This window comes from Pelophylax lessonae, assembly GCF_965119305.1.
Source record: "Pelophylax lessonae genome assembly, contig: HAP1_SCAFFOLD_729, whole genome shotgun sequence".
Taxonomy (NCBI): domain Eukaryota; kingdom Metazoa; phylum Chordata; class Amphibia; order Anura; family Ranidae; genus Pelophylax; species Pelophylax lessonae.
The window spans coordinates 27,413-43,660 of record NW_028119619.1 but is presented as its reverse complement, the minus strand read 5'-3'; the positions used below and the strand labels follow the sequence as shown (position 1 = coordinate 43,660).

At 45.4% G+C, this 16,248-nt stretch overlaps 4 protein-coding genes across 4 annotated transcripts; 3 read left to right on the top strand and 1 right to left on the bottom strand.

Moving 5' to 3' along the window:
* Positions 1 to 10,941: 10,941 nt before the first annotated feature.
* On the top strand, positions 10,942 to 11,253 carry LOC309544045 (histone H4; the record flags this gene model as incomplete). The annotated part of the gene is made up of 1 exon (XM_082276435.1): positions 10,942 to 11,253. The coding sequence occupies one exon, from the start codon at positions 10,942 to 10,944 to the stop codon at positions 11,251 to 11,253; it is 312 nt and encodes a 103-aa protein (XP_082132561.1).
* Positions 11,254 to 12,813: 1,560 nt separating this feature from the next.
* LOC309544050 (histone H2B 1.1) lies at positions 12,814 to 13,194 on the bottom strand (the record flags this gene model as incomplete). Its single annotated transcript, XM_082276440.1, has 1 exon — positions 12,814 to 13,194. The coding sequence occupies one exon, from the start codon at positions 13,192 to 13,194 to the stop codon at positions 12,814 to 12,816; it is 381 nt and encodes a 126-aa protein (XP_082132566.1).
* Positions 13,195 to 13,511: 317 nt separating this feature from the next.
* Positions 13,512 to 13,904, top strand: LOC309544049 (histone H2A type 1-like; the record flags this gene model as incomplete). Its single annotated transcript, XM_082276439.1, has 1 exon — positions 13,512 to 13,904. The coding sequence occupies one exon, from the start codon at positions 13,512 to 13,514 to the stop codon at positions 13,902 to 13,904; it is 393 nt and encodes a 130-aa protein (XP_082132565.1).
* Positions 13,905 to 15,540: 1,636 nt separating this feature from the next.
* On the top strand, positions 15,541 to 15,951 carry LOC309544047 (histone H3.2; the record flags this gene model as incomplete). Its single annotated transcript, XM_082276437.1, has 1 exon — positions 15,541 to 15,951. One exon carries the CDS (start codon positions 15,541 to 15,543, stop codon positions 15,949 to 15,951), a length of 411 nt encoding a protein of 136 aa, XP_082132563.1.
* Positions 15,952 to 16,248: the final 297 nt, after the last annotated feature.

Genomic DNA, 16,248 nt, shown 5'->3' with positions numbered 1-16,248 from the left:
TTTACCTTTCTTGTTTTGTCTTGTTTTACACAATTTTTTTCAGAACAGGACTCCGCTACGAATGTAGCAACACCCATGAAAAGTTGTTCCAGTTCTCCACAATGTGTTCCGGACTTCCATCTCATCTTCATCTACACATACCGCCAACCTTCATGCGACCGATCCCTGGATGGTCTCCACTCTTCATCTCACAGCTGCTTCTGTGACCTCCTACCAGGTACCTCTAAGTCTTCTCCCACACCATGTTCTTATGGTTTACTCACGCCCTTACACCAAGGTCCCACTACGGACTTTCTGAACTTCCACAAACCCAGCCATGTCCTTGCAACTTTTGTCGTTGAATGTTAAGGGGCTAAACTACCCCGTGAAACGTTTCTCAATGTGGAAGGAGGCAAAGTCACACAAGGCGGATGTCCTAGCCATTCAGGAAACCCATTTTAAGCAAGGCTCCGCACCTCGCTGCTCACACCCGGACTACCCCCGTGTCTTTATGGCAAACTCCCCTGAAAAGAAACGAGGAACCCTGCTGGCTATTAGCAACTCTGTGACCTTCACCTATTCTAGGGTGGTGGAGGACACAGACGGGAGATTCATTATTTTGAACTGTAATATTGATGAATGTGATTATACTATTGTAAATGTGTATGCCCCCAACCGACACCAGATCAAATTCCTGAGAAAACTATTTGCAAAAATTTGTAAACTCACAGTAGGCAAACTGATCATATGTGGAGATTTTAACACTGTAGCAGACCCTGCCATGGACTCGACCTCCGGAGGTAAAACCTTGTCCTCATCCATGGCAGCTCTCCTACACGCGGAAAATCTACATGACATTTGGAGATACCAACATGCAGAGGAGAGGGACTATACCTTCTTCTCGGCTAGCCACTTAACCTACTCCAGGATTGACATGTTTCTGACAGATTCGACGACCCTGCCCTTGGTGCTACACACGTCCATCTCCCCCATCACGTGGTCAGACCATGCAGCCATACATATGTCCATTTCTACCTCGGCTTCCCAGCCGTCGTCCTACATATGGAGATGTAACAACTCAATCCTGTCAGACCCCGACTCCCTCAAACATCTCCAAACCCAACTCAGGGACTTCTTCACACACAACGCCATCCCAGACACAGATCCATTCACGCTTTGGAATGCCCATAAGGACTATGTAAGAGGAATCCTCATACAATTAGCGTCCAGGTTAAAAAATAAGTATCAGAAATCGCTTAGAGACACCCTCGAGGACATCAAATCCCTGGAAGAGGCCAGCAAACAACACCCCTCCCAAACACTAGCCTCCAAATTGTCTACCCTTAGGACAGAACTTCGCAGGCTCCTGCTTGTCAACCATGACAAAATGCTGGCGAAGCTCCGTCTCCAATATTATTCGGCACACAACAAGGCTGGCAAGTTTCTAGCCTCCAGGCTTAAAGCCAGGAGGGTCAAATCTAAGATAGCGTTCGTCACCCACCCCCCACACGGGTAAAAAACACACTCACCCCCAACAAATTGCGGACGCTTTCGTCGACTACTACGGATCCCTATATAACCTTCGCGATGACACGGCCACACACAACCCGTCGACGTCTGAAATCCACACCTTCCTAAATCGCATGAACTTGCCCACCCTTACGCCTGAAGACCTAGCATCCCTCAATGCCCCCTTCACGTCTAAGGAACTTTCTCAGACTATTAAGTGTACACCTTTAAATAAATCTCCAGGCCCAGACGGATTGACAAATGAGTACTACAGGTCACTCTAGGACATTCTCTCACCCCACATGCTGTCAGCTTTCTCCTCAGCTGCTGCCTCGGGCATCTTCCCTGCGGAGATGCTCCAGGCAAACATTATAACCCTCCCCAAACTAGGTAAACCCCCTACTACCCCGGCAAACTTAGACCCATATCCCTGCTAAATAACCAAGTCAAACTATATGCTAAACTCCTCGCTAACCGCCTCGCACGGTTTTTGCCGACATTACTTGGGGGAGACCAAATGGGCTTTGTCCGGGGAAGGCAAGCCCCTGACGCGACCAGAAGGGTGATCAACCTAATGCACCATGCCGAGAGTTCCAAAACGCCTTCTCTGCTTCTTTCCATAGACGCAGAGAAGGCGTTCGACCGGATCCACTGGGGCTACATGGACTTGGTTCTACGTAAGTTTGGGTTCTCAGGTCAGATCCTGTCTGCCATTGTGGCTTTATATTCCTCCCCATCCGCCAAGGTGCTCTCCGCTGGCATGCTCTCTAAATCCTTTAATATCACCAATGGTACGCGGCAGGGGTGCCCCTTGTCGCCCCTCATCTTCAACTTGCTAATAGAACCACTGGCGGAACTGCTCCGCACCTCCTCCATGGTATCAGGCTTCAAATTTGGCTCCTCCAGGCATGTCATCACCCTATTTGCGGACGACGTTATCTTGAGCCTAACAAACCCTATAGTGTCCCTCCCAGCGGCTCATAAAATTCTTCAGGACTTTAGCAATGTGTCCTTCTATAAAGTAAATTTTGGAAAATCCGAAATCTTAGGCATGAATATACTTGAAAATACCCGCAAACACCTCCAAACACAACTATCATACACATGGACATCTGGAACGCTAAAATATCTAGGGATCCAGCTAGCATTCCCTACATCCAATTTGTTACATTCCAACATGAAATCCCTACTCTCCACTCTAACAGCAGATACTAACGGTATCAAGTCATCCGAATTCTCCTGGACGGGACGAATAGCGGCATTCAAAATGCTTTGCCTACCAAAAATTTTATATATATTTCGCACCCTCCCGGTACAAATTACTGGTACATACTTCACTTCCATATCCAAAATCCTTTGCACATTCATATGGCAAAGGAAAAGGGCCAGGTGTTCTTACTCACATATGATACGTCACAAAAAGGCAGGAGGGCTAGGGCTACCGGATATAACGGACTACTACCACGCGACGAGACTAACCCCCCTCCAATACTGGTTCTCCTCCACAGACCGCCTCCCCTGGTTACCAATAGAAGCGGCGCTAACGCGATCGCCGGATCTTAGTTTATTGCTTCTTGCAGATGCATGGAAACCTCTAGATCTGAGGACATTGCCAATTACATCTCAAGCGTCACTGCGCTCCTGGCGGGTCCTTATCGCACGGAAGCCCACACATCCGACAGACTTGTTGATCCCTGTACCTTTAAAAGTGTTTAATGTTCTTCTTCCGTATACGACGACCAACGTGTTCACGGCCGCGGGCGTACAGACAGTATCCCAACTGTATCAGCAAGACTCACTCAAATCCTTCCATGACCTCCAAATTGAATTTAATCTCCCCCACAAAGCTATGTTCTCATATAACGCCATAGTCAGTTTCTTACGCAAGAATCCCCTGCCCCAACTACGGATAACTTCCCCCTTGTGGCGATTCCTTACTAATACAGAGACCCCTGTAAAAGGCATCTCCCTCTTTTACAACTTTATGGGCTGCAAGAACACTTTCCACAAAACGTCACACATGGTCAAGTGGGAGGGAGAACTTCAGACACCCTATTCCGATTCCCAGTGGAAAACGGTGATTCAAACGTCCTACGCTGCCTCCCGATGCATAAACCACTGGGAACAAATGCAAAAACCTCTGACCAGGTGGTACCTTACACCGTACCGCCTGTCTAACTTCTTTAATTCCCAGAGCCCGCTTTGCTGGCGCAACTGTGATCAAGTTGGCACTATTTCCCATATCTTCTGGCATTGTAAAAGTTTAACCAGCTTTTGGAGGAGGGTGTTTGAGGTTCTTTCGGTCACCACGGGTATACTCACTAAACTTTCTTGATGACTGAGTTCTGAAAATGTACCTCTTTATGTTTTGTTCGGAAACGTTATATATATGAATCTGATTACCTTCATAATTTGTTGTACTGTTTTATAAAATTAATAAAAATCTATTGAAAGTAAAAAGTAACTAATTACCAGGGAAAGTAACTATTGCGTTACTTTAAAAAAAATATTTAAATATGTCAAATAATTTATATGCCCCTTGTATGCGTGGTATTTGGTTAGTGGTACCTGCGTGGTATTTGCTGAGAGTGGCATTGTGCTACCTGCGTGGTAAACTGCTGGTGTATAGGGTGGGTGGGTAGGTGTATTTGGGGGTCAGTGGGTGTATAGAGTGGGTAGATAGGTGTATATAGGGGTCAGTGGGTGTATAGAGGGGTCAGTGGGTGTATAGGGAGGGTGGGTAGGTGTATATAGGGGTCAGTGGGTGTATAGAGTGGGTGGGTAGGTGTATATAGGGGTCAGTGGGTGTATAGGGTGGGTGGGTAGGTGTATATAGGGGTCAGTGGGTGTATAGGGAGGGTGGGTAGGTGTATATAGGGGTCAGTGGGTGTATAGGGTGGGTGGGTAGGTGTATATAGGCGTCAATGGGTGTATAGGGTGGGTAGGTGGTAGTGGTGGTGGCTGATGGTGGTGTGGTGCACTGTGGGGGTCCTCCTGTCTTGACTGTCTGTTACTGAGTTTTTTTTTTGTTTTGGTACCTGTTGTGCTGCTGGTGGAGATGCTGGCTGCCTGGCTGCTGGTGGAGATGCTGGCTGCCTGGCTGCTGGTGGAGATGCGGGCTGCCTGGCTGCTGGTGGAGATGCTGGCTGCTGGTGGAGATGCAGGCTGCCTGGCTGCTGGTGGAGGTGCTGCCTGGCTGCTGGTGGCCAGCCAAGCACACTGGGCTGGCTGCATCCTCCTCCTCCAGGCCTGTGCTGTTGCTTCTCTCTCTCTCATTGACTGAGGCCAGTGCTGCGGACAGCGCTGGCCTCGGTCATAGAGGAGAGGAGGAATTACACTACTGCCATCTAGTGGCGGTAGATGTAATTGCGGTAAGGAAGCCAAAGTAATTTCAACTGCATTACCTTGACGGGACGAGTAGTCAGTTAGATTACTCGTTACCCTCTAAAGTAACTGCGTTAAGTAACGCCGTTTACTTTAATGCAGTTACTTCCATCACTGGTGGAGACACACAGTTTTAAAAGCCTTATGTCGGTGGCTGTCCCACAGTATGTCGTGCCCAGCCGCCACTACTTTTCCAGGCAAGCCATCCCTTCCCTGCACAACCAAGTGGGGGAAAAAAATCAGGTGTGCACTGCGCAACGCCATCTGTGGCAAGGTCCACCTAACTACCGATATGTGGACCAGTAAGCACGGTCAGGGGCGTTATATCTCCCTAACAGCACACTAGGTAAATGCAGTGGCGGCTGGGCCTGAGACGGATAGCAGTTTGGTGCATGTCCTTCCACCACCAAGGATTGCAGGGTGCTTCAGTTTGCCTCCTGTTCCTAACTCCTCCTACTCCGCTTCCTCATCCTCTACCGCCTCCTCATCCGGTCAGCGTAACACCTTCACAACCAACTTCAGCACAGCCAGGGGTAAACAACAGCAGGCAGTTTTAAAACTTGCCTTTTTGGGGGAAAAACCCACCCACACCGCACAGGAGTTGTGGAGGGGCATTCAACAGCAGACCGATGAGTGGTTGTTGCCAGTGAGCCTCAAGCCCGGCCTGGTGGTGTGCGATAACGGGCGAAATCTCGCAGCAGCTCTGGGCCTAGCCGGTTTGACACACATCCCTTGCCTGGCGCATGTGCTGAATTTGGTGGTGCAGAGGTTCCTTAGAAATTACCCCGATATGTCAGAGCTGCTGCAGAAAGTGTGGGCCGTATGTGCGCACTTTTGGCGTTCTCACCCTGCTGCTGCTCGCCTGTCAGCACTGCAGCGTAACTTCGGCCTTCCCGCTCACCGCCTCATATGTGACATGCCCACAAGGTGGAACACCACCTTGCACATGCTGGCCAGACTGTGTGAGCAGCAGCAGGCCATAGTGGAGTTTCAGCTGCAGCACGCACGCGTGAGTCGCTCTGCGGAACAGCACCACTTCACCACCAATAACGAGACCTGTGTGTCTTGTTGCACTGTTTCGAGTACTCCACCAACATGGCCAGTGCCGATGACGCCGTTCTCAGCTTAACTATCCCACTTCTATGCCTTCTTGAAAAAACGCTTCGGGCGATGATGGAAGAGGATGTGGCACAGGATGAGTAGGAGGAGGAGGAGGATGAAGAGGTAACATTTCCAAGGCTTTCAGGGCAGTCATTCACAACTGGCACCGAGGGTGGGTTCCTACACCCACAAACACCAGGTACACAATTGTCCAGCAGGGGCACAGTTATGGAGAATGACGAGGATGAGGAGGAGGAGATGGAGGAGGAGATGGAACCATGTTCACAGCAGGGTGGCACCCAGGCCAGCTCATTGCCATCACTGGCTGGGGGGATAAAGAAGACAAAGACAATACACCTCCCACAGAGGACAGCTTTTTGTTGCCTCTGGGCAGCCTGGCACACATGAGCGATTACATGCTGCAGTGTCTCCGCAATGATCCTCGAGTTTCCCACATTGTAACTTGTGCCGATTACTGGGTGGCCATGCTGCTGGATCCCCGTTACAAGGACAATGCACCGTCCTTAATTCCCTCACTGGAGCGTGATTGGAAGCTGCACGAGTACAAGCGCACGCTGGTAAACACACTGCTGGTGGCATTTCCACCTGACAGCGGGGGCAGAGTGGAAGCACAAGGCCAAGGCAGAGAACAAGGAAGAGGTCGCCAACGCAGCCAAGGTACCGCCAGCACCTCAGAAGTAAGGGTTAGCATTGCCGGAATGTGGAAAAGCTTTGTCAGCACGCCACAACAAGCAGCAGCACCACCAGCTGATATGGAACGTCTTAGCAGGAGGCAGAATTTCACTAACATGGTGGAGCAGTATGTGTGCACACGCCTAGACGTACTAAATGTGGGGTCTGCCCCCTTCAACTTCTGGGTCTCCAAGTTGGGCACATGGCCTGAGCTTGCCCTTTATGCCTTGGAAGTGCTGGCCTGCCCTGCAGCCAGTGTATTATCTGAATGTGTATTTAGCACGTCTGGGGGCGTTATCACAGACAAGCGCAGCCGCCTGTCCAGAGCCAATGTGGACAAGCTCACGTTCATTAAAATGAACCAGGCATGGATCCCACAGGATTTGTCTGTACCTTGAGCAGAATAGACATGTCTAACAGCCTTACCCAGCCATTGTTGTATTTGATCTTTCTTACTCTTTTGGGGTGTACCCTAATTTAAAAAAAAAAATAATAATTAAAAACCAAAACCAGTGTTGGCTACCTTGTCCTCCTCCACCGCTGCCGCTGCTTCCACCTACACTGCCATATCCACCGTCACCTCAACCTCCTACTCCATATGGGCCTCGTCCTCCTCCTACATCATTCAAGATTATTATTTTTTATTTGTATGTATTTTATGTTATTTTAAGTTATTTCCCTATCCACATTTTTTTGCAGAGCACTTGCCATGCTCTTAAGAAGATGTTGCTGCCATTTGCAGCCCTCTAGCCCTTTCCATGTGTTCTTCAGGGCCATGTATTTACCGGCTGCTGTCAGTTCTGGTGCTGTAAAAAAAAAAAAATTAGGACAACTTTTCCAATTGCAATACTTCTGTTACTTCTGTTATGACATTGTCCATGTGGTGGGACTATTTGTACACAGCTAATAAGTCTTTTTGTGGCTGCAAATATGTCCTAAAGCTTTTTTGAAGTTTGCCCCCCATTTAAATCAATGGGGCCCGCCGCAAACTTGCGGTTCGGGACATTTGAGAAGGTTTGCCGCTAACGTTCGCGAACCGCCCCTGCTAATGTTCGTCCATCACTACAGGAGGATGACAGCAAAATGAGGAGTGTTTAATACAGTAGACCCGGCAGGGGTGTCAAACTGGTGGCCCTGCAGCTGTTGCGGAAACTACAAGTCCTATCATGCCTCTGCCTGTGGGAGTCATGCTTGTAACTGTCAGCCTCACAATGCATCATGGGACTTGTAGTTCCTTAACAGCTGGAGGGCCACCTGTTTGAAACCTGTGCAAGGAACCACAGAACCCAGCACTGCCCTGCTTCCCTATACTGTATGCTGTAACTAGGATAGATTTACAAATCTTACACAGCAGAAGATATGTATGTCTGCAGAAAGATGGTCTGTGGGTGTTACTACTTTGTTCCTCATTGGTTCTAAAATCATCCTAATAGAGACTATTGCATTAATAAACTCAGGATTCTGACTTTCAAACTCAGAATTATGTAAAACAAAAACAAAAAAAATCAAGTTCAGATTTTTTTTTTTTTTTTTAATGATGGCCCCAGGGCTCTTCCATAGTCTCCACTAATCTTCCAAATAAACAGATATTAAAAAAAGAAAAAAAGAAAAAAAGTGTAGATATTGGTAAAGATGCTAAACATGTACAATGACAAAGGAAAAATCTTCTAGTTTTTACTTCTATAAAGGACTGTGTGCTTTCCGAGGTGATATTGCGATCAGATTTGTATGTAGCTGATACTTTGTACATATTTTGTGTCATTTAGCTATCAGGCAGCTATGGCTTTATTTATTGACATCGATCTGCTGTTGATGATGGAAATAGATACAAATAGACAAAGATTTGGCTGGGCTGATTGAATAGATACAATGTTTCGTTTTTCTTGCTTCTCTCCCCCATTGTGTTGTGGGATAAAAGCTCCGCGATCTTCCCAACGTGTGATTTGAGATAAAGTAACAATGTAAGGCGGGAGATTGTGGAGGATGTTTTATTGTAAGAATGTGTGAGTATTTTTTATTCAGCTCTGCCACCTTGTGGTGATTCATGGTAGAACAGTTGGGTGTGTGTGCAGTACAAGGCGATGAATAGGGAATGTATAGAGGCAGAAAGTGGAGATGATCTCCGCAATAAATCTGGAATAGGAGGAAAGTTCGATCCATTCTCCTCCCAGTCTGATCGATTTACAGTACTTCTCTACTAAATATCATTGTTATTGCCCCCCCCAAGAGCCGGACATACCTGGCTTTAATTATTTATTTTCTTTATTAAGTAATATATTTTTATTGTGATAAAATGTATTAATAAAGTGCACTCTACAGGCAAACACTTTGTCTCCTTATCACACTCAGACTTGTTATACAGGTGAGCAGTAATGAGAGGAAATGTGATCATAGAACATCATTCTCTCATCTCTTTTCATTCCAATCTTTCTATGCTGATCGTCTACTCACCGCTAAACTCCTCCAACCAAAACCATACCCTCCTTCATAGACCCGCAATGTCACATCACATTATAATTCATTGTTCAGGAAATTATTTCTTCTCTTGGCTATTAAAAGACTACGCCTATGATGGATCAGAGTTTCTACTTTTAAATCTCCCGCCATAATTCTACTGGCCAATAGGAAGATCTAGCCGCAACCCGACATTGTAGAAGTTCTATTCATAGATCTGCTCATCTTCCTCCAAATCACATCAACACCAAATCCTCGACGATTACTGCCACAAATCCGCAAATTAATCCGAATCAATTATTTTATATTCTCAAACCCAACGGATCTTCTCAGAGCCACCCACTTCTATCTTAGGATCCGGACATACATGTTTAGGAGATTTGATTTTATATTTACACACCGAAGATTGTGATCCGGGTGGGGGGACAATGTGCTACAATGACACCTGTCCGTCCTAACAGCGAATTCGAGTTTATATATATATATATATATATATATATATATATATATATATATATATATATTTTTTTTTTTTTTTTTTTTTTTTAGGTTATAAATAATTGTTTATTTCGTATTTAATGTGCAGGAACGATGTGATCTACTTGCAGGGATTGGATTTTATTTTCCTCCATCCTTTCATTCTGCTGAATATCTTCTGGAGATCAGAGATCATTCAATATTAAATACCAAACAAACATCCCCCATCTGAAAAGGAACACAGATCTCACACCCTGCTTCACACTCCTTGGAAGAAAAATACATTGTATTATTGGAAGAAAACGCCCAGAACTGTGATTGGTGCAATTTTCACATTCTATAATTCAAATTTCCCGCCATTCTATGGAACGTTCCAATTATCTCAGATAGAATAATCCGACACTAAAATCTGATATCTTTTCCTCCGGGAACATCGATCATCCGTCCTCTGAATTGTCGGGCAGTTTATCTAACCATGAATAATAAATACGTTAGAAATATAAATGTCACATTTCTTCCAGTCTTTTCTTTTACTTCACTATACAGAATCCGCCCTGCTAGAGAATGTTTCCTATAGAGATCAATGAAAAGTCTACTGAACAAGTATTGTACAATATTGTTTCATGTCTGATCGGCCCCCTCATTAGAAATAACACTGTTTCTTAGTAAATTAAGAATATATATATATATATATATATATATATATATATATATATATATATATATATATATATATATATATATATATATATATAAAATCATGGCATGTCAGAAAAAATGTGCAATGAATCAATAAATAAACTATTGCGCTTCTAATGAATTACATCAGTTTCAATTCAGAAAAAAAAAAAATATGTAAAAGCTTCTAAATAAATGAACTTCTCTGCAGTGTAATAAATGACTGAACCCCGCCCCCTTCTCAGCATGTCTCCCATCAGGTCCGCTCAGCCTGTGAACTGTCTGAAGATGTGTGTATTTGTTCTCTTTTCACAATAATGCTTTATAAATATGAAATTACTATGAACAATGGAAACTGGTTACTTTGTTTCTGGTATAATGTGATAAGTTTCCTGTTCTCCATGTAATCTCCAGGAATAAATCGAAAATACATGAGAAGAAGGAATAAAATAATCTTCTTGGAAATGTATTGCTGTTGCATTAATGTGTCTGAATATAACAGAATATTTAGGAGCCTTATAAATTAATGAAATGATCTTTATTTTGCAATGAATGTTGTGACCCCGCCTCTTTCCCAGGAAGGTTTCCATCTGGTCCGCTCAGGTTGTATATAATGAGGGCGGGCAGACAGCTGAGCTCAGTCTGTCTTTGTAGCAGAGAATCATCATGTCTGGTCGCGGTAAAGGAGGGAAGGGTCTGGGGAAAGGAGGCGCCAAGCGGCACAGGAAGGTGCTCCGGGACAACATCCAGGGCATCACCAAACCCGCCATCCGACGTTTGGCCCGCAGAGGGGGTGTCAAGCGCATCTCCGGTCTCATCTATGAGGAGACCCGCGGAGTGCTCAAGGTTTTCCTGGAGAATGTCATCCGCGATGCCGTCACCTACACCGAGCACGCCAAGAGGAAGACCGTCACCGCCATGGATGTCGTCTATGCTCTCAAACGCCAGGGGCGCACTCTCTACGGATTCGGAGGATAATCCCACCGCTTACCCGCTTCATCACAACAAATGCCCTTCTCAGGGCCACCCACCTTCTCACACAAAAGGGCTGATCATTCACAACTCCCAACACTCATTTCTACACATTTATTGTGTAACAATAGGAACTTCCGCTCTTTGTTTCACTAAGCAATGGAGTGCTGCGATGTCTAGCTGCCCATACACTCTGCGATCTGATTGTTCGATCTGCTTTACATTTACCAAAGATAAGGAACAGAAAAATATTAAATTTATTTGGTTGGGCAGTTAATGTATAGGAGATTGTAGAGTCAGCACTCAGTGATGGAGCCGATTTTCCGAGGTGGCTGCTGAGTGAGAATATATCGTTTATGTTGGAACTGAACCGAAGTCATTATTTCATGATTAAAATAATGGAGATCACTAATACTGAGATGATTATATAACAGATATAATATCTGTGAACATTCCGATTTTGATACAGGAAGAACAAATCTGTGCATCTGCTATATGTACAAATTCTAGATCCGAAAGAGGGGAGAGAAATTTGATCTTTAGTTGCATATTTCTATACAGATGTGATTATGAAACGTGTTATACTTCCTATCCCATCCTATAGAAAGGTAGAGATTTATGAGAGAAGTCATCTCACTATCATGTTCTGTATGTAGCAGTGGGGGAGGGGGATTCTGCATTCTGAGGACTTGGAATAAAAGAGAACATATGGAAATGTTTTACATTATTCAATCATCTTCACATTCCATTTTCTATTCATCTTCTTAATAAAGCATTGATATTTCCCGGATAAATGTCTCATCTGATGATCTCCGTGTCGGATTTGGCGGTATAATAGGGATGATTATTTGTAACGTTCTCAACATTTCAGGCGGCCAAATTTGAAATCTGAGCCAATCAGAGCTGTGGGCGTTTCCTTAATCAGCCAGTAATGTCTGCTGAGGCGTCCCAAAGGAAATGTGTTCTGAGATAATTCTCCGTTTCCCCCCCAGAAAATACTTCTACTTTCCATTGATCTCTATAGGAAACGTTCCCTAGCAGGGCGGATTCTGTAGTCTGATGTATAAAATCAAACACTAAAACAATAATATTTTAACAAATGTATTCCTAAACTACCGCTAAAGGGACCGGTGATTGTTTCCTGGAAGAACATTCTATCTGAAAAAATTGAATGTTTAGTCCATCACATTTGATATTTTTCTTTTTTAATAAAAATTCTGATGGATGTTTTTACTAATATGTGTTCCTTTTTCAGGTGTGGATGTTTGGTATATAATGAATAATTTCTGATCTGTAGAAGAAATGTAGTAAAAGTAAAGTATGGAGGACAAGGAGGATGAGTCTCTGTAAGAAGACATTGTTCTATAAATCTTTATAATAGGATAGAACTGGCAATGGCTGGAAGCACTGACATGTCTCATGATTGCCCACCCACATATATAGTTTCACATATTTTTACTTAGGAAATAAAGATAGTTATACTGAGTAGAGCTCTGCTGTGATGTCTGTGGGTGGCTCTTAGAAGAGCCTTTGTGTGTTGTTGGGGTGATGGGTGGGGGAGGGGTATTACTTGGCGCTGGTGTACTTGGTGACAGCCTTGGTGCCCTCGGAGACGGCGTGCTTGGCCAGCTCTCCGGGCAGGAGGAGGCGGACAGCCGTCTGTATCTCCCGGGAGGTGATGGTGGAGCGCTTGTTGTAATGAGCCAGGCGGGAAGCTTCGCCGGCGATGCGCTCGAAGATGTCATTGACGAAGGAGTTCATGATGCTCATGGCCTTGGAGGAGATGCCGGTGTCGGGGTGGACCTGCTTGAGCACCTTGTAGACGTAGATGGCATAACTCTCCTTCCGGCTCTTCCTCCGCTTCTTGCCGTCCTTCTTCTGACTCTTGGTCACGGCTTTCTTGGAGCCCTTCTTGGGCGCCGGGGCGGACTTGGCTGGTTCAGGCATGATAAGGGTTAATGTGTTCTCTCCGCTGTGTGCAGTGACTGTGAGCTGGATCCGCCCTCATGTGCTGCTTTTATAGGCGTCCTATGCAAATCACTGCTCCTCCTCCTCACTCTTCTATTGGAGGATTAAGTCATGTGATGGGGAGGGGGTGGAATGATTACCTTCCTCGTTTACCGATTGGTCTAGAAACAATTCAGATAACTATTGGGTGGCTTCAAATGTAACCAATCACAGAATGTGACGTCAGAGCAGTGACTGTATAAATAGAAGGAAGGGGCAGGAATTTGGTATCTTCGTCTGACGACTCTCATCTCACAATGTCTGGCCGCGGTAAACAAGGAGGAAAGGTTCGGGCAAAGGCTAAGACCCGATCATCCCGGGCTGGGCTGCAGTTCCCAGTCGGTCGTGTTCACCGTCTGCTCAGGAAGGGCAACTATGCCGAGCGGGTTGGGGCCGGAGCTCCCGTCTATCTGGCCGCAGTCCTCGAGTATCTTACCGCTGAAATTCTCGAGCTGGCCGGTAACGCCGCCCGCGACAACAAGAAGACCCGCATCATCCCCCGACACCTCCAGCTGGCTGTCCGCAACGACGAGGAGCTCAACAAGCTGCTCGGGGGCGTCACCATCGCCCAGGGAGGAGTCCTGCCCAACATCCAGGCCGTGCTGCTGCCCAAGAAGACCGAGAGCCACAAGGCTGCCAAAGCCAAGTAATCGCCAACAACTCCCCCTCACCAAACACAAAGGCTCTTCTAAGAGCCACCCACATACATCACAGCAGAGCTCTACTCTCATTTTAATAGTGTGCTAAATTGTTATTTTTTTTTTAGCTAGGTGAAGTTGTTTTAAATACTATAAACTCATAAGTTTTGGTGCGATTTTCTGGTCTAAATAAATTCTTATGTATTCGGAGTAGCACAGATCATAAATCTAGATGTCCGCCTTTACCTTCTCTCTCATCCTTATACTGCAGCACAATGGGCGATCATGAGACGTGTCAGTGCTTCCAGCCATTGCCAGTTCTATCCTATTATAAAGATTTATAGAACAATGTCTTCTTACAGAGACTCCTCCTCATTGTTCTCCATACTTTACTTTTACTACATTTCTTTTACAGATCAGAAATTATTCGTTATATACCAAACATCCCCACCTGAAACATCAACACAGATCAGTCAGAGCCTCCATCAGATTTTTTTTTTGTTTAAAAAAAAAACAATATATATATATCTATATCAGATGTGATTGGTTAATCTTTCAAATTCCTCCCATAGAATCCTCTTCTTCCGGGAAACAATCACCGATCCTTTTAGCGGTAGTTTAGGAATAAAAAAAAAATCCTTCAATTTTATTGTTGTTTTAGGATTTCATTTTATACATCACAATGCAGAATCCGCCCTGCTAGATAATGTTTCCTATAGAAATCAATGGAAAGTCTGCTGAACAAGTATTTTCTGGGGGGGAAACGGAGAATTATCTCAGAACACTTTTCCTTTTGGACGCCTCAGCAGACATTTCTGGCTGATTAAGGAAACGCCCACAGCTCTGATTGGCTCAGATTTCAAATTACTACTTTTAAATTTTCCCGCCTGAAATGTTGAGAACGTTACAAATAATCAGCCCTATTATACCGCCAAATCCGACGAGACATTTATCTGGGAAATATCATCAATGCTTTATTAAGAAGATGAATAGAAATGGAATGTGAAGATGATTGAATAATGTAAAACATTTCCATATCTTCTCTTTTATTCCAAGTCCTCGGAATGCAGAATCCCCTCCCCCATTGCTACATACAGAACATAATAGTGAGATGACTTTTCTCATAGATCTCTACCTTTCTATATGATGGGATAGGAAGTATTACACGTTTCATAGAAACCTTCATTAGAGATTGTTCCTGAAAATCAAATCTAAACTCTGACACCTTACTGATCACTAAGAAAAAACGTATTTATAAAGCCAGAAATTATTTCCGATTCAATAAAACATTTCCCGATGATCCTTCCTGGGCAGTTTATAGTAAAATTGTCCTTTAGTGGATCTCACAAAGCATTTCATCTTCACAATATTTCTAATGTCTCCTATTTCAACAATGGCGCGCACAGCTTTCCGGGCAGGTTCGGGTTAATCTGTCCCATGTGACCTCTGGCTGGGAAAGCCCCGCCCTACTGAATCTCACAACTCAGTCATTGGCTGATTAGAGCTCTAAGAAATGGTCCTATTAAACCTAAGAAGGCGTGGTCAGCACTAACCAATAAACGCGGAGCGTGGTCTGTATAAATAGACGCCGCACAGCCCGTGTTCTCACACTTCTGTTCCGTCTGGAGATTAGAAGCTTTTCGCCGCCATGGCAAGAACCAAGCAGACCGCTCGTAAGTCCACCGGAGGGAAAGCTCCCCGCAAGCAGCTGGCCACCAAAGCCGCCCGCAAGAGCGCCCCGGCCACCGGCGGAGTTAAGAAGCCTCACCGCTACAGGCCCGGCACCGTGGCTCTCCGGGAGATCCGCCGCTACCAGAAATCCACCGAGCTGCTCATCCGCAAGCTGCCCTTCCAGCGCCTCGTCCGAGAGATCGCCCAGGACTTCAAGACTGACCTGCGCTTCCAGAGCTCCGCCGTCATGGCTCTGCAGGAAGCCTCCGAGGCTTATCTCGTAGGACTCTTCGAGGACACCAACCTCTGCGCTATCCACGCCAAGAGGGTCACCATCATGCCCAAAGACATACAGCTGGCACGCCGCATCCGCGGAGAGAGGGCCTAAATACGTTCTTATCTCCCTCCATACTATCTGTACACAGCACAAAGGCTCTTTTCAGAGCCACCACATCCGCCTCACAAAGAGCTCCATACTACCTCATCACTCCTACTACATGCTGCCAATCCCCGCTACTACATTTCTACACCCCCCCCCCTCATCACCCCCACTACATGCTGCCAATCCCCGCTACTACATCTCTACACTTTCCCTGCCATCAGATTCACCGCATTTCTCTTTTCTCTCCCTTCTCTGCGCTCCGATCCTCAGTGTGGAAGGAAATCTCATCGGTAACATTTCTAA